Here is an 18,991-nt window from a genome sequence, read left to right as displayed (position 1 = left end):
ATATATATATATATATATATGACACGTGATTAGTGTAATGGTCATCGATATACTACATAATAATACAAATATAATTCTACAAGTGTACAAATAATGCCTACCCCTTATTTCATTGTCCACGCTGATGTATATCTACCTACCTACGTGTATATATGTGAATATATATATATATATATATATATATACATTCGTGTTTATATGTTAACACTTTCGGCCCCAATATCCATCCCATGTCGCAGCGGGTCAGAGAACGGCCTGAAGAAGTGTGGCTTTTATGTCCCTATAAACAGGACAGAAACTTCACACCATATCCCCCTGTACGCAAGCAGGCGAACTGACCTCGCGCGGGCACGCGCTGGTTGGTAAGGGCACGCGCGAGGGCTGTCTCGCGCTGAGAGGGGAGGGAAGAATAGGGGGGGACAAACCGCCAGAGGAGAGAGAGTCAGTCAGAGGAACCGGCGGCTGAGGGAAGGAGCCTCCCTGTGTATATACACCACACTGTCACCCTGCCATATACACCGAGCCCGCGGCACCCGCCAGGACAGCACCTCTGCACACACTCCCAACCCGCCGCCTTATCCCCGGCACTGAGGGCTGCTCGCTGGTCTCTTTTTATAACTTATTCAGCATCTCTCCTTGGCTACAAGTTTCTCTGCGCGGCTTCTTCTCGCCGGACTTGTCTTGTTACAGTATATATATTTTAGTGGTTGTGTTCACTGATTATCGCCGGCAGTTGCGCGGACAGCAGCCCGTGCGAGGTGTTGTTGGGCAGCTTTGGCGCGGAGTATCCGGGGAGCCTGTGGCGCAGTGTCCGAGTCACTGCCAGGTGATACCCCGGGGCAGGAAGGCAGGTGATACCCTGGGATACCAGCTACAGGTGCCCCCCTTCTCCCCGGCCGGTCCGGGCAGCTCCCCCATCCTCTCGCTGTGTTGTGATCGTGAGTCGGATCTTGGGACATGGCAGGGACCCTGCTGACTGTGTGTGTGCTGTGTGCGGCGGCCACCCTGCGGACAGGTAATGTGTGTGTGTGTGTGTGTGTGTGTGTATACACATTATAATCATACATCATACCACGTGTGCAAACAGGTCATTATATTATTGCACACGCTTGTATGTAAATATGTCTATCTGTATGTATACATATACCATCTGGCCATTCGCACTCCAGACAAGTGATGCACGGAGTCTGTATTGCGTATATTAATGTACACTACTACAGTACTGTATATGATGTGTGCTTTTGACCCTCCAACTAAACCGCCTCTGTATATTGTAACATTTACATTCATCGTGTATAGAGAAATAACGCATGTCTGGTTCATAATTGAGTATCTATGCTCCGCAGATAAATGATATCCAAACTGACGATGCACTGTGTTGTATGTACTGACTGTGTGTGTATACGTCTGTCTGGAAATATGCTAATTGCTTCCCTGCCTCTCATCCTTTGAATGCAGTTGTGTAGGTTGAAGTGTATATTTTACATGGGGTTTGTGGGTTGTAGCACTTTCTCACCTGCTTGACTTTTTTTTTCTTTTATATATGCTCCCATTGCCATGAGCCAAGCAGATTTTAGTCCCATTGATTTACCCAGTATTGTGCATAACAAGATCCATGTCTCAAACCTTGGCCCCCCCACTTCACAAGTCTGTTGCTCTTTACCAAGTAGGGGAATGTCCTGTCCCATGACCCTGCAGCTACAATCCCCACAACCTGTTGTCTTTGCTGTAGCACCAAGCAGCTCTAGGCAATAAAATCTGGGGAATTGTTTATAATAGCAGGTCTGTCTTATCACTCAGCCCTGGTCTGCATCAGAAAGCTTCTCAGCATGTCCAGTGTGGTGTCCTCTTTAATTAGTTGTCTTTGTTCCTCGAGCAAATGCAAGTTTCTACCTTTGTCACCAAAAGACCCTTCCCCCTAAAATTCCAGTCTTTGGTCACACACCAGGTTTGTCCAGCTGCCACTAGTAATCGTTTTCTTCACATGTTGGCTTTCCTGTTAATCACAGTGTGACTTGTACAGAATTGTAGACCTGCAGGGCTTGGTTGCTCTTATTTAACCGTACTCTACGCAATATCCATATGTGCTGTAATATCCCACAAAATACAAATAAGACTTTTATTTGTTTTGGTGAATCCTGCCATTTTTACACAAACTGTTGACCTTTTTAGTATTGTTTTCTTACCTTTGTTTCCCGTTTGTACACATTTAGAGATCCTATGTACCCTTAAGATGTGTACACATTTCTTTATAACACTTCTGTTTCCATTTCGCATGTTTCTTCCACAAAACAATATATTTCTATATGTTGTGGGTTGGGTCATTTGAGCAGAATTATCAATGTTTTCTTATATCGTTCATGACACCGCTGCAAAATTGACTAACCTTTGTCTGCTACAAGTGATATGATTTTTATGTATTGCTTTGAAGCTACTCTAAGGCTTGGCACGTTTAGATTAGTGAATGTAAATGTGTACAGTCACGCGGCGCTAGGCACTTGGCGAGACAGAAAAAAAATGATTTCAGGCGTGCACAGCCACGCCCCGGCCACACTGACCCCCCCACCACCCCACCCGCGCTTGAAAAAAAATGCAGGACGGCCGAGTGCTCATGCTTGGAGAGTTGGTGATGTCACCCCTCTCAAGCATGAGTGAGTCAGGCACGTAGCAGAGCGCGCTTGTGCGCGGGGCGTCACACGCTCGGCCGGGCGATTTGTGGCCGGCTAGTTGTGTGCACTTGGGGGTGTGGCCATGTCATGGAGCTGGTTCGCCCTCAATGGGCGAACCACTCACGTGACACGCTAGCAAGTGTCAAATTCAAATTTGCTTGCTTTTGCAAGCAGCTAAGCGCTGCGCATGCTCAGGCGTTCGCTCACGCTGGCCATACTCATTGCAATGTGTTTCATCGCGGCCAGCCTGAGCCCGCTCGCTTGCTCATTGCCACCCAGGACAAGGCCTAAGTCTTCAATGTTGGTTTACTGTGAAGGGCTCTGGTAGGGCAGGGGGACCCGACAGAGCGGCACTGTGGGCAAGGACCATGGTTTCACTTGAAGTATCTTCAAGTATCCATGTCGTGCTCTGTCGCAAAATCTTAATGGGACACCACTAGAAAACTTAACTTAATCCACATGCTGAAACCCGGTTGGCAGTTTTTGTGGCTGAGCTATAGGCTAAGGAAAACCAAACCATTGTTGACGTAAACATGGCGCAATCTTTGCTATAGTAATGCCCAAATTATTATCTGAAAATTGTGCTGTTGTGTCTGTGGGAGCACAATTGTCTGTGGGAGCATAATTTCACCTTTTTGTGGTATGGGCTAATTATAGGCCTTTTCTTCTTCTCCCTGCCTAAAAGACTTATTTGCTTTCCCCACCACCCTGCATAGAAGTTATTTGCTATTTTCCCTCGCTCACCGTTTGAAACTATTACAAGATTGTTCAAACAAAAGAGAAAATAAGACAAAGAAACCCGTTTTGAAAAGTAGTTTTTCTGGTTTAGCTAGTTGCTCCTCAAGCAATGGTGTAAATTAGACTTTCAGAAAGTCCTGTTAGTGTGTGAGGGTGTGAAGAGCAGTGGGCAAACAAGGAATTTGAAACATGACTTTCGTCTGACGATTTGGTAATTTTGTTTTCTTCTAATTTTCTATATTAAAAAAAAAAACTGTCCCATTATATTGAAAAACAACTCAATGCACTGTTGGATTCAAACAGTCTATTTAACTTGTTTCGTAACACTAAAATTATCTTTAGTAAGGCTTTACCAAATATAGTGAGTGCAATCCTGAGATGATATCTTATCTAAGAGACAGTTACTCTGCAGAATGTGGCCAAACCCCTCTCTATAAGGGAGTGGCTGTACCATGAGACACCAGGCATGCTATAAAAAGATCTCTCTCCTTCTCTGTGAAAAGCACAGCAGTACTGAGATTTGTGGTCATTTATTTGCTACTTGATTTTTCCAGTGCTCTTACATCTCCAACTGTCTGAGCTGGTGGGAAATAAAACAATTTTATTTCAGAATATAACAGCAGCATCCAACTCCCCTGTAATGTAAAGCAATTTGCAAGCTGTAATCTGTCCGTATAGAGCAGGGGTGCGCGAACTTTTTTTTTGCTGCGTGCGCCCCGCCCCCTCCATTGTTGCCCCCCCCCTTACCTTGCGCGGCATCAAATGACGCCGCAGGGTTACGTCACGTGACCATGGCAACCGTGACGTCACATGACCCCGCATTGCCATGGTCACGCGTCCTGAAGCCGGCTGAATCGCGGTAAGTAGAGGTTGCAGAGGCCTCGCGTGGTCCCTTTGCATTTAATTTAAATGCCTTGGACAAGAGCGCGGGACCTCTGCAATCGCCCACGCCCCCCAAAAAAAATCTTGCGCCCCCCGGGTTGCACACCGCTGGTATAAAGTAAACTTATTTCGATGGATTTTAATCTGTCCCTTGAGAAGCAGCACGTCTCATTTTTGCAGTAATTGGGGAAATATTTTAGCTTGCAGTACGTGTTTACTTTATAATGTATAAGACGTTTTGGATTCTGAATAATGAACATGTTTTGTTTTTTACATGGTCGTTTTGTACTAATAAAATATTCAGTTGATGGAGTTTTCTGGTTGAAAACAATTAAAGTAATTTCTGTAAAACAAACGGAATTGAGAATGCTGTATTTTCTTTTTACTTCTATTCGTTGAGCACTGATCTCTAGCCTGTAATAACAGCGCCAACTTGTGGATCGTTTTTGTATTGCCTTCAATTTACTATTAGAGAGTAATTTATGCAGGTTTACCATCTTTAATTCACTTTTCTGTCAAATCCCAACATTGTAGGATTCCACTTCTTAAATTATGCTCACCTCCAACAGTTATTATGCATAGTGAACAGAAAAATGTAGCGGTTGTGGATTCTTTTTATTCACATATTCAGATCAGCAGGAGGTCTTTTGGCTGTCAACAGTGTCTGCATAGCAAATAGTTTTTGAAAAGTAGCGGCTTTAAAATATGGAAAAACCATGTTTTTCACATTCTGACCATTGCCAGTGTGGAGGAGACGGGAATTATTTTATTAGGAAGGTGATGTACCTTTTTGTTTTGTAGAAAAAAAATATTTTTTTTTACTACAGTATTTCACTAATGCATAGCAATAAAAATGTTGGCTTTACATTCAAATTACGTAGCTGGGCATTTGTGTTTTTACATTTGTAAATATTTGGGAGCTCTTTAAAAATCAAGAATCAAGTGGTTGCTTTGATAAGTCCTTTTCTCTTTTTTTTTTATCTATCTACATAAAGTTTAAATTTTGTTCAACCCAGTCTCATTGATAAATGTTTATTTTCAGTTCTGATTTGCTCAATGTAGACCATTTTTTCTACATGTTTCAAATGTAGTCACCAAGTATACTGATTCATATAAAGAGCACTGTGCGAACAGCTCTTGAATGGAAATGTTGATTTAAAAAAAAAAAGGGGGAGGGGGATCTCTATCTTATTCAGCTCATGTCTTATGGTCCATATGTTCAACATGGTCTTTCAACTTTTAGTGTTCAGAGTCCAGTGCTGAATTACGCATGTCTCCTAGCTATTTATATTTAAAGGCTGGATCTGTCACGTTGTGACTTTGTAGTAGCTCAGTGAACCGTGACCAGTTCAGTCTCACTCTTTTCTGCCTTAGTAGGGGAGCAATAAGTGTGTGAATCAGACAGGCTATAGCAGTGGAAATGTATTCTTTTAGGTTTCCGTTGTAATTAACTGTGACAAAAATGCCAATACAACTTAGTGGAAATGTGAGGATTAAAATGCTACACACTGCAGTAATGTGACAGATGTAACTAAAACATCAGTAGATGGAAGGGAACATTAATTTGGTAAGCCTTTGAAAGTGAAAAGAAAATGATTAGAAATTACACAAGGAATTAATCCGACTACAGGAGCTTGGAAATAGAATTGTTGCTTGTGTCCCCAATATTGTGACAGAAACAGTTATTGTAATTAATTTTACAAAACAAATGACATACTGGCGACTCACTGCTGTAAACAGAATAAAACTGATCTGCTTATTTATTGTAAATTGTATTTGTTTATTTTAAACAAATGATTCATACTTCCTAAGCAACACTTTAAGTTATGGCAAATTACGTGCAGTAAATATCTTTATATTTATACTCCATAGCCCGTGGCATCAAATGGCTTGGTTATTATTGGCAATCCTTGAAGTGTTGTGTTGCTAGTATCCCATGGTGGGAGGGCCACATTTGTTTTGCTTATCTTTTTTGAATAATTCTCTGGAGCTAATAATTTACAGTCTTTGTTTATAATACACGCAGGTCTGTCAGGTTGGTATTTCCTGCTTTGATTAAAAAAAAAGTTATTTGTTTTTTAACAGAGAAGATAGAACCCAGAACAAGTCTGGAAGTTTCCAGGTTTACATTTAGATGTATCACAAGCCTGAATGATGAGGTCAAATTTGGCTAGATTGGTTACATTAATTTGAGTATGTATGCACGTAGATAAGGAAATATTGAGTTACTGCTTGGTTTGTTTTGTTTTCTTCTCCTGTTCAGTTTTTGCCTGGTATTTATATGTAATTTACAGTTAGTTATTCTAAGTCACAGCATTTCTGATGACAAAATGCTAATTGAAATGTTCATAAAGACCTACAATGCACAATGGATCAGTATTTTTGCATAATAGGGTAAACCTGTTTTTTTTGTAAATATGAATGTATTTTTTATGTTTTTATTTCACATTAATATCTGGGGGGAGGGGAAGAGTTGCCACAGAAAGCAATACGTCTATTTTGATGTGGGGGAGTCTAGCATTTTAGCTTTATTATTTATATATCTATATTCTATTGTTTGCCATTGTTGGTCCAGCACAAGGTCTGCACCGTGAGAGGCTAACTCTTAAATCTATCATTGATATTGGGTCAGGGAATGTTTAGCACCATGGTTCCCATGTTTTTTGTTATGTTGGTTAATGTATTGTGGAGGAATCCTGTTACTTTCTCCATGTACACGGTTTTCCACATTTTATTTATAATTGGTGCGATATAGAAAGCTGATTGCTGATTGTTTCCAGTTAGCCACTATGATAGTTAGCATGATGCATCTAGTAGCTGAGAATATGTGCGTTACTAATTTCCCTTCTGTTTTTAGAGATTCCCGGAATAGGTCTGTTAAATAGAGCTTCACATGGGTCTGGGGTTAGTCTCAGCCCAGCCGTTTTATTAGTCTTAATCTAGGAGACTTTATTAGAGTCTGTGGTTTGAGCTCTTTGTTTTCTATCGCGGCCCATGTTGCTTTTTCTAGTGAGTAAATGCCACATTGCGAGCTGGCCTATTCTTGTGGCTCTGTTGTTGGCTTGGAGATTCGAGGTGGCTAACCCTCCTTTAGTCGTTGGTCTATAAAGGGTTGTCTTTTTGATTTTAGTCTTTTTTTGTTTGCCCATATAATTTTTTATTTTTTTTGAGCTTCTCTAGTTAATTTTAATTTAATTGGGATGGGTAGAGAGCGGAACAGATGTAGTAATCTAGGAAGTAGATTTTCCCAGCCAGGATATCTAATGCTTAGACCAGATTTCTAAATCTTTCTAAAGTCTTAAACAGAGCAGAATAATACAGGGGTTCAATCTTCTTAATTTGACTGTCAAATATGGTGTTGTGGTCATACATACCACAATCCCATATTTTAGAGTCAAATTTAAAAAAAAAGATTGAATCCCTCTTATTCTGCTCTTTTTAAGACTTTAGAAAGAGATTTAGAAATCTGGTCTATATATGTGAATCAAGCTAAGTGTTCTTAATAGATCGTCCCAAAAGAAGTTATGACAAGTAGGAAAAAAAGTGACACACCCTCCACCGTACCATGTACGGCAGATAAAAATACCACCTATGAGCACATAAACATGTCTCCGACAGGTCCATAGACCTGCCTTTCCCCATTATCTCTGGACTGCAGTGGAAGCATTGTACTGTATGCCATGTCATGGATTCTGAGTAATGACATGCAGATAGCACCCTGTCACTTTGTGCTTCTTATCCATTTTAAGATGGATCCATATAAATGTTTTTTTTCAACATTGCCAGGGATCTAATTTCACACAAGCATTTGTAGTTCACAAGTCTTCAGCTGTACTGTCAACATAGAAAATAAGACGTGTGGACCTGAAAGAACATGGAGTGCTATATATGTCAAGAACTTTCTAGTTGATGATTATGAACAAGGACAATTTAACTTTGTTCAGCTTATTACTTCACAAATAACATCCTCAAGTTGATTTCCATAATCTCTTTGATGTTTTTTCTCCTGGCAATACAATGGAGAGTAGAAATATTTTTTTCAGAGCAACACATGGGAAGCTCGGACAACAGCAGGGACAACTGCATAGAATGGATTGTATGCGGCTGAAGTAGTTGACATTTACTTGGTCAGGTCTATTTGCTTGGGCTTTCTATAGAATCACCCGCTCTCCCCTTTACTGGTATAGGGGAGATATATTTTAGACCCCAAAACATATGTATTCTAAACACTGTGAATGAGGGCTCCAAATTCAATTTAAAGATCAATGACATATAAAACATTTATGCAATTCACTTCACCAGCATTCCGATAGGGAAATCAGAGCGAATCCGCTTCTGTCCTATACTGATGCACCAGATCAAGGATTCAGCATGTTCTTACTCTGTTCTTACTGGGATTCTGCCAGTCATGCGGAGGAAACCGTATGATGAAAAGAACCTTCTGAGTTTTTTATTCTCCCCCCCCCTCATTTCCTGACAGCGACAAGGAAATTATCCTAGTCACAGAGGTGAGCTGTGTGGCAAGAACTGCGCGGAGAGGCTCAGTCACTCATGATGACAAACGGAGGGGGGGGGGCGGACTCTTGTAGACCAGGGGTGCGCAAAGTGGGGGGGGGGGGAGAATTTCCAGGGGGTGGGCAGTGGCTACAGAGGTCCCGCGCAACCCCCCAAGGCACTTAAATTAAGTACCACGCAAGGCCTCTGCAGCTTCTCCTACTGTAGCTGATTTTCGGCGATGCGTCGCTATGGTAACCTGCATCAAATGACGCAGTGGGGTGGGTGATGACGTCACGTCACATGACCCCGGAGCTGAGCAGGAGAGGGGGGCGAGCCGGGAGGTGAGCAGGTGGGGGGGGCAGGGTCAAAACTTTGCGCACCCCTGTTGTAGACCCAAACTACTTTCAGAAAGAGTCAAACACATGCAAAGCAAATTTGTGGTGTGACATTCAATTTTGAAGTGCACATACCTTGGCAAATACTTTTATAGTAAGTAGGGTTAACATTTATTTTTGTAGCCTTTTGGCAAATAGATTATGCTCAAGGAATTGCAACTTAAAGCTGCAGACCAAGCAATATCCTACGTGTTTTTTATTTATAAATTAATCGGCTCTGTATTATGAGAAAATACTTTTAGCATTAAAATAAAGCTAACATTTGTAATGTATTATGTAACCAGCTTTTTTTTTTTTTTTTTTATAACAACCATTTACAAAGTGACATCCCCTTCTTCGTCTTCTGAAACAGACTCTGACACATGCCTATTAAAGCAGTAAATAATCTAAATATTGTACCAGTGTAAAAAAGGTATCAAGTGAGCCTAATGTTATGCATTGGTATCAGAAAACACATAATATTTGTTGAAAGCATAATACATTTTTTATTTTAAAGAGCATTTCTTGACGACTCTTCTAATTTTTTTTTATTAGAAGTCAGAAAAGTCATGCAAAATATTTATTGCACGCAATTGATATCACTGTTTTATTATTTAATATGTAGCTGCATTTCATTCTGTATTTTCATGAGAACATGTGGGGAAAGGCAAAACTTTTTTCTATTTGGCAAAGTCAATTCTTTAAAATGGTTTCCCTTTACATTCCATGTCTCCTGTACAGCGTGGAGATATAATTGCTTCGTAGATGTAGATCTTGTTACTGTTCTGTAAATATAATGCACAACTTTTTAGCAGGAAAAGATAAAAAAAAATTAGGGATTTTAAAAATAGTCTATTGCTCCTTTTCTTGAGGGTAAGGGTATAAGACTTTGCAGTTGTTTATGTTGCTGAAAATTAACTTCTTTAATCTGTTTACTTAAAGCCTGAGAGGTCTTGTGTAATAAAATGTCTGCCTTATATTAAATGTCACCAAAAAATCATTACGAATGGGTACGGTTTTGCAAACACTTTGAAAGGTACTACATAGAGCCAGACCCAGATCAAGTTACTCCTTTTTTTTGTCTTTGTTTTAAATGATCATATCTACATGTCACAACATCTAAAGCACGATCTCTGGCAAAAGATGGACAATGGTCTTTTTCTTTCTTCCTTTAGGCACTGTACATTATTTCTCAGACCACCCAGCTTTTCCAGCGACAGAACATGATTTAGAGTGGTTTTGTATTGCATGTCTGAAGTCTTAAAAGCTACACTGCAAGCTCCTGGGGGGCTGTTATGAATATAATGGAAGATCATTTACATCTTGTTTCATGCATTATACCAGTGCTTTCCCTTTGCTTTAAAGGTTAACCCCAACAGTACTTTCTATTCTTTTTTTCTTTTTTTGGGAAATCAGTACTTTCCTCCCCCACTAAAAACTATTAATCGGACCTGATCTCTGCAGCATAATTTCTCCTTTTCTGGAAAGAAAATGTAAATAGAACTTGTTGCACTCCCAAAAACTAAAAAAAAAAAAAAAGGGGGGGGGAGGGGGAGAAGATGAGGAATTAACATGGTAACAGCAAAACAAAATTGTGTATCCACGCACTCCAGGTAAATAATTCCTTAATAGATTCCATTATTAGCAAGATAGCCGCATCTGCATACTAATCAATGGTCCTCCCTAATGACCTCTTTGTGCTCTCCATGGGGTCCCCTTGGGTTAAGAGCTGTTTGTATTGTATTCTTGTAAGATTTTTTTTTCATTTTTTTTGTGTGTATTCATTCCTTTGACAATCCATGTGGATATGGACTTCAAAGTAATAAATGAATCTATTAATGAATTTTACCTGGAGTACATGGATACAGAATTTTGATCTGGTCTGGATAGAAGACCTACAGTATAAGCCAAACTATTACCTAATGGCTGCATTATTAATTGTATATTCCATATTTGTGCTACTGTTAAGCTAGGTTTATAGGCCTAAAGTTGATACACTAGAGCAATGTTTCTCCAGGGTAGTTCTGATTTGATATTTCCATTTCCTGTTCCCCACATTGCAGTGGGTACTAATTGGGGATTAATTACTCCCTCAGCATAAGTACGACAGGAAACTCTTCTGCAGGGACCTGGTATAGACGCCTCTCCTTTTCCCTGCAGAGGCTGTCTTCTTTTTCCTGTCCTACAGCACAGCAGTACTGTTTAAAAAAAAAAAATATATTTATTTTTTGTTTAACGTGGGATGTGCCAGAATTGTGTTGGTGCTGTACAATCTGTGGGGTTGTCAGCCTCTCCCTTGATGGTCTGACAGAAGGGCCACCTGTAACGGCCAGCCGAAGGCCCTGCGCCCAGAACTGAAGAAGCGTAGGCAGCCTGGAACACATGGCTGGAGTAAGACACACTGGATCCCTCCTATGAGCAGGAAGCAGAGAAACTGAGCGTGCATGCTCCTCATCCACTTAAAGCGGCAATGACGTTCTGATGTCACATGAAATGGTGCTATGCATACCCCACCATAGTCTTAAAGGGGCAATACCATCTAATGGTGCCTGAAATTCCTAAAGCGTTTGAGGACTAGGGAAGATTTCTATTTTGCACAGAATGATTATAGAAGCTGAATAAAGCAAAGAGTCGATGCGCAAAACTTTTAAGTGTTTCCCTAGATGCTAAAATGATTGTAATGCAAAAGAAAGTGACTAACAATGGAGCGAAGATTGTTTTCTTCATGCACACAAGAAGGGGCTGTGAGCCGTAGTGCGCATGCGCAGAAGCCAATTGCCACCCCCACACATGCGCAATACTGCTGATCCTGTGCTCGAGCTCCCCCGAAATCTCCTTCGGCTGGGGACTGGCTGTGTCCCCGCACCTCCGCCTGGGGGGGGGGGGGGCTGCTCCGGCAGCAGGACACGGAGACCACTGACGCACACACTGACGCACACACTCTGACGCACACACTCTGACAGACACACACTCTGACAGACACACACTCTGACAGACACACACTCTGACAGACACACACTCTGACAGACACACACTCTGACAGACACACACTCTGACAGACACACACTCTGACAGACACACGCGGACATACAGGCGCACGCACGCAGACATACAGGCGCACGCACGCAGACATACAGGCGCACGCACGCAGACATACAGGCGCACGCACGCAGACATACAGGCGCACGCACGCAGACATACAGGCGCACGCACGCAGACATACAGGCGCACGCACGCAGACATACAGGCGCACGCACGCAGACATACAGGCGCACGCACGCAGACATACAGGCGCACGCACGCAGACATACAGGCGCACGCACGCAGACATACAGGCGCACGCACGCAGACATACAGGCGCACGCACGCAGACATACACATACATACATACACACATACATACACACACATACATACATACATACACACATACATACATACATACATACACACACACATACATACACACATACATACACACATACATACACACATACATACACACATACATACACATACACACATACATACACATACACACATACATACACACATACATACACACACACATACATACATACATACACACATACATACACACATACATACACACATACATACACACATACATACACACATACATACATACACACATACATACACACATACATACACATACATGCATACATACACACATACATACATACATACACACACACATACATACATACATACATACATACACACACACATACATACATACATACATACACACACACACACACACATACATACACACATACACACACACACACATACATACATACATACATACACACACACATACATACATACATACATACATACACACACACATACATACATACATACACACATACATACATACATACATACATACATACATACATACATACATACATACATACATACATACATACATACATACATATACACACACATACTTAGTAAGTAGTCCCAATCGGTAAATCGTACTGAAAAGAAAACTAAAAGCATAAGAGTAAACTAATGGGGACACTGTTTTGAGGGATAAGCCTCATCTTCAGGCCTCTTCTCAGAGGAACAAAAACACTAGTACGTCTCCTTTTATATCAATTTGCGTGGTGGGTGACTCTTGGCGGAATTTTTTTTAATCAAAAGTCCAAAACGGAAGTAAAAATATTGCCACAAGGAGTCACCTAGATAAGCTGGAGGTTGTGTATCTCCGCGACATCACTCCTCTGACAAACCAATCAAACACGTTTTGCTCTCAGGGATTCCCTGAGGAAGCGAGAGGGATATGTGTTGGGTTGGTCCTATGGCGGATCTGTAGCTACACGAAAAACTTTGAGGTTTTCTTTTTTTTCTTTCTTTCATTTTACGATTACCTTGAGGAGCATGTTGTGGGAGGGGGGGAAGAGAAGCTATCAGAAAATACTCTATAGTTGAATATTATGCCAAAGATGTCATTTGTGGTTTACTATGCTCACAATAAACAATACAACCAACAACAAGAATATAAAAACATTGTATTTGGAAGACGTGAAGTTTTAATACACGCCTGATATAACGGAGAACAGTGAAAAAACATTAAGCAACATATGGGGAAATGTTTAAGCAAATATTTATAACCCAAGTCATTATTGACAAGTGTCTGAATACATTGATTTGCACGCTTTTGTTGCATTTTACCCTCTTAAGACAAGAGTACCACCTGCTGACTGTCCAAAGTGAGGCTTTGATGCCAGGTGCAAAACCAGCTGCTTGATATCTCCTAATCAAGCACAAAGATGTTATGCTACATACAGATGACTTTTAAGGGAGACATTCATAGCCTAATTTAGCAGTTTACATGTTTCTGGCAGCATTTATTAAATAAGTCATTAAAGAATTTGTATTTGACACAATTTAATGAGGGCTAATGATGGAATTAAAAATAAATGTGTTCAGTCACGTAATTTACAAGGCAAAAAACAAGCGACCATTCCATCTCACACATGTTACAGTATCTTAAACAACCTATAAAGCTCAAATTGAAGATATCCACATTATGGCTGTGGGTAAAGTGTCACTTTTGTTTTTATTTTAATTTTTATTTTTTATTTTTTTTTAACCTGATTGCTATACACATACCGAATTTACAAGCTAACAAATGTTTGTTAATGTGATGAGCAGGAATTGTTTAATAAGGAACTCTTCACAACCCAGAAATGTTTGGGAGCCTAATTGAACCTTGCTTTAGCCGAGTCCATGTTTATAGAACGAGCAGCTTTATTTGCCATTTCAGTTGCTTTATTGCTGAAATCATTTTTCAGGTTCTAATTTTAAAATGTTTAGACTAAGAACAGGAGGTAGAGAGAGGATTTCCAGATAACCCAAATAAGGCTAATGGCTCATCTTTGAATTTGTTGTTTTAGGTTTATGGACATTAAAATACACCGGGCTCTAGCATTGGTAAGACCCATCTAAGTAATACATTGAATAGATTGATTTTTAATTGAAGATTTTTAGACGCTTGTCTACAATAATTTTGACGGTAAACCCCTTTGTCCAAGCCTTTCCCTCTGCATTGCTTAATGACTATAATATGTCTTATTAAAGTGTCTATAGAGTTTTTAGTGACCTTTACCGGTTGTGTATTAGTTCTAAGATCCTGCATCCTTCTACCAATTAAATGGGTTAATAGATTATTGGCTACAATGATTGGGTGAGATTTGTGTCTCTAAGCTAGTCTGTTTTTTCTCTTGCAACATAAGTATAAAAATGACTTGTCTTTCTAATCTGCTCTTTCGTTGTTGCTTTGTTTTTTTTCATTGCCTACTTATTCCCTTTTATTTGCATGTCACTTGTGGAGTACATTCAAGTTCAATGTTTCCATAAAGTAAAGAGCAAATTGAGAGTAGGATTTAAGGACGTGACTGTTTTCTTGGCACCAAGGTGCTGCTTTCCTGCCTGTGTAGGCATGCGGGTCTTTGTGCTCTCATGGAGAGCATTGTGCATAGTGCGTGCACGTTGAAATGAAGGTGGGAAGTAAAGTATTTTATGCTCTTCTCTCTTAGACTTCCGCTTTTGTTAAACTAGACAGTTGCTTTGTATCCATTTGTGTTTTTTTCTTTATAGCAATCTAATTACTTCAGAACCTCTGTACATCTGGCTCGATGTATAAAAACAGACTCCGTTTTTTTTTTTTTTTTATCATTTTGTATTCAATTCATTTGTTGTGAATCATTGAGGGTTTTTTTTATTCCAAATTAACATCTTGCATTAGTAGTCAACAGAGCCCCTAAAGTAGCAAAGGTTTTGTTTACCTAATATTTTAACAAACTAGGTCTACTGGCTAATGACCGATAGAATCCAAGTCCTTTTTCCTGTGGAAGTTACTGTAAGTCTTAGAAGGTGGAATGACCAGATCTTCAGTAATGTTTATCACCTCAGACTATTGCTGCACTGCACTTGAAAACCAGCATGTAAACCGTTAGTTTTATGTCCAACCTCTTTGAGTCTGTTTTTTAAGCCTATTTCATTTACATATTGCTTACTTAGAAAGACTTCCTTTTTTTTTTGTTTATATCAATAAAATGTATGCAGATGGCTCATCTGCAATCTTTAACCCGTTTGCTAGAAATTCGAGAACTAATGTCTGATAAAACCTGCAATTATTGAGATGAGAATCAAGCTGGGATCATTTCGAATGAAGCAGAGCTATACTTAAAATGTTCTATATACATGATGTCTTAATATTCTAATGATATAGTTACTATGTCTAATAGAGTAATAGGGTAGGTTGCACTTCTCTGTAGTGTACAGTTAATTCGTGGGAGGAGACGAGAGACTTGTCAGGATGTTTCGTTTGCTTATTTTAATCTTTGTAACAATAATTTTTGGTCTTTTCTCAGATTTTGCCTCTTTGTGAATTTAATTTTATTTCACATAGAATGTGATAACAAGTGTGGCGTGTAATAGAAGTGGTCGTGCTCACTATGTAGCTCTGATAACCAGAAAAATGAGAACGAGGTTGTTGTAATTTGTTTTCTTGTTGAAGCAGCACTTGCAGCAAATAAAGGTTCCACTTGGCCTAAGCCAAATCTGTATACAATGGTGTTTCAGTTAGGCCTAACACTGAAAGCATTTTTTCCCAGTGTGCTCAATGCTAGTTATGGAAGTGATGTCTCAGGATGCAGATACAATGGATTTCACTTACAACTTTGTCAGCCGACAATGCTGCCTATAGGAAGATCTTTGACCCTAATAAGCTGCTCTTTAACATGGAATTAATTATGTGAAATAAACTATTACACTGACCTTTCTAAATGTCACTGTTTAACATGCTTGGACATAGCTCTCAGTCTTAGACTGAGCTACTGATTGAGCCACCTGTGCTGAAACAGGGATATTCTAAAAACCTGACCTGTGGACCGAATGACAGTCACTGCTTCCCATTGGCCCTCATGACGAAGGAGCTTTGAAAAGCCACCATTACATGAACCTAGCGAGCCGGAGCAGCTACCAGCACCCCCTATAGAGATGGGTATTTTGGGAAGCAAGGGGTCCCCGGAACTGAAATGAATGAGGTTCAGCTCTGGAGACCCCCCTCCCTTCAATCCATAGAAATAAAATGGGAAATAACGGCCACTTGGATTGACACTTTAAGCCAACTTGGGCCTAAGTCTATTTTCATTCCTATCACAACTAAGGCTGCGTCCATGCTAGCGCTGAGCAGGCGGCGCTTGCAGAGTTTACTTATTGCAATATTAATCTTCACATCCCCCCTCACGCGCTCGTGCCTGGGCACGTAAGCTCTCCCAAGCTTGGTGCTTGGGGCGACAGTTGAATCTGATTTTGGAGCACAGCGCAGGGTCACATGACCAATGGGGTGGAGAGAGGCAGTATAGGCTGAGCAGGGAGAGAGGTGGAAAGGGGGGGGCTGAGCGGGGAGAGAGGTGGAAGGGGGGGGGGGGAAGCTGAGCAGAGAGAGAGGTGGAAAGAGGAAGCTTAGCGTAGACGAATGGGGGGAGCGGAGAGAGGTGGGGATGGGGGGAGCGGAGAGAGGTGGAAAGGGGTGCGGGGGGGGAGCGGAGAGAGGTGTAAGCACAGGCTCCGGTTACAAAGTCTTTTATTGCCGAGACTCTGCCGTGGTCACTAAGGCATTGTAGGTAGAAACACGTCTGTATTATAGGGTGAGTGAAGCAGGGTGCATTTACCGAAAATAAGTTACTTTGAAGTTACTACCTGTAAGGCTGCGGCCCCGCTGGCGCTGATCGCTCTCATGCTCGAGCGGTGACGTCACCAGCACTCCAAGCATGAGCGCCGGGTGTCCTCGCTATTTCGGAAGCGTGGCTGGTGGGGGGGGGGGGGGGGGGGGCGGCGTTACGGGCAAGATGAGTGTGCTCGAAAGTAAAAAAAAAATTGTTTACCCAAGCACCGAGCATGCGTGCGTTAGCGGGGACTTGCATATATAGGTATATGTAAGTAAAAGCGGCAAGCGCCGCCCGCTCAGCGCTAGTGGGGACACCCCCGCTCCTGCTCTAAAATTATTGCAGAACAGCGATCGCTCATGCTTGGAGAGTTGGTGACATCACCGCTCTCGAGCATGAGCGAGCTCAGCGGCAGCGTGGCTGCAGCCTTATAATAATGGTCTTATTCAGCGCTGGCCGTGTACTCGGATATAATTTGGTATTGCATTTCCCTTTTCCCTGTTTTGGCTTGAGGTGGGGATGATCAGAGAGAGCCACAGGAGGGAACCTTACCTTAATTTATTTTTAAATGGAAATAACTTTGATTGCTTTTTGTGTTATTTATGCTCACCTGCAATTCCTGCTTTACGGGTGGGTAACATTCTGTATCATTCCCAGACCATCACACAGGGCACTGTCTGACAACCTTCCCCCTCCTTCAGCTGCATGCAATATAATAAGAGGTTCTAAAACTCCAAATCAAATTTGCAGTTGTATATCATTTACAAATTGTCACCATTCATGAACAACTCTGTATATTAAAAAATTAATTTACTTTGCATTGATAGATGTTCTTGGTTGTGCATATGGACAAACTTCAATCAAATAACCTGCTGATTCATAGCTGCTGTTTCATTTTCAATATAATTTGTATAAGAAACATTGCTCTCCTGGCTAAATTAAACTGGTGCCAGGTAATGAACCTCAGACTTACCTGCTATATGATTTATTTGCAGCAGTAAAAATATTCTGGATGAAAGCTCTATAGTCTCTACAGTCTGAAAATGTCAGCAGTGACTGACCGGATCAGTTGTGAGCCCTAATGTGTTTACTCAAATGTTTGTCCTTGCAAAGTCCTTTCAGCAAAAGAAAGATGTACCCCACAGAGCTTTTACTTTACATTCATTGTTCCTGGAGTCTGTGCTTATATTCTTTTCCAAACAATGTCAAAGATGGTGTCAGAAAATCGGCATATTTTGGTGTGATATAAATATTTTAAATGCATTGAACCATTTATGGGCATATTATACAACATGTATAGGGCTAGACTGATTTTGTGTCCATCTGTGTCATGAACGTGAAGCAATTCTTATGTTTATACAAGTTCGGGAGAAATAAATTACACGTATTCTCTGTCGTATAGAAAAGTAAAAAAAAGGGGGGGGGGAGTATAGAAATACTGCACAGCTGTAATGGTGCCTTAGTGCCTCTGCTTTTGTGTATTTTGAAAAGATTGACATTTCACTGTCTCTTTGCCTGTCTATCTAGGGAAGGAAGGGAGGGGGGGGGGGGGGGTTAAGAGAAGGAGAAACAGTTCTAGAAATGTCACTGCCCAAGAAACTCCTTGGCTTTTTCAGCC

The 18,991-nt window shown here is 40.9% G+C and overlaps 1 protein-coding gene across 1 annotated transcript in view; it reads left to right on the top strand.

Moving 5' to 3' along the window:
- The first annotated feature begins 409 nt into the window (after window positions 1–409).
- ALCAM (activated leukocyte cell adhesion molecule) overlaps window positions 410–18,991 on the top strand; it is a 92,191-nt gene continuing 73,609 nt past the window's right edge. The window contains exon 1 of the mRNA XM_075590097.1: window positions 410–1,015. Coding sequence (XP_075446212.1) covers window positions 958–1,015 — 58 coding nt within the window. The 5' untranslated portion in view covers window positions 410–957. The remainder of the gene's footprint in view (window positions 1,016–18,991) is intronic.

This window comes from Ascaphus truei, chromosome 3, assembly GCF_040206685.1.
Source record: "Ascaphus truei isolate aAscTru1 chromosome 3, aAscTru1.hap1, whole genome shotgun sequence".
Lineage (NCBI taxonomy): Eukaryota > Metazoa > Chordata > Amphibia > Anura > Ascaphidae > Ascaphus > Ascaphus truei.
Note: the sequence above shows the minus strand (reverse complement) of the source record. Positions and strands in the feature narration are given on the sequence as shown.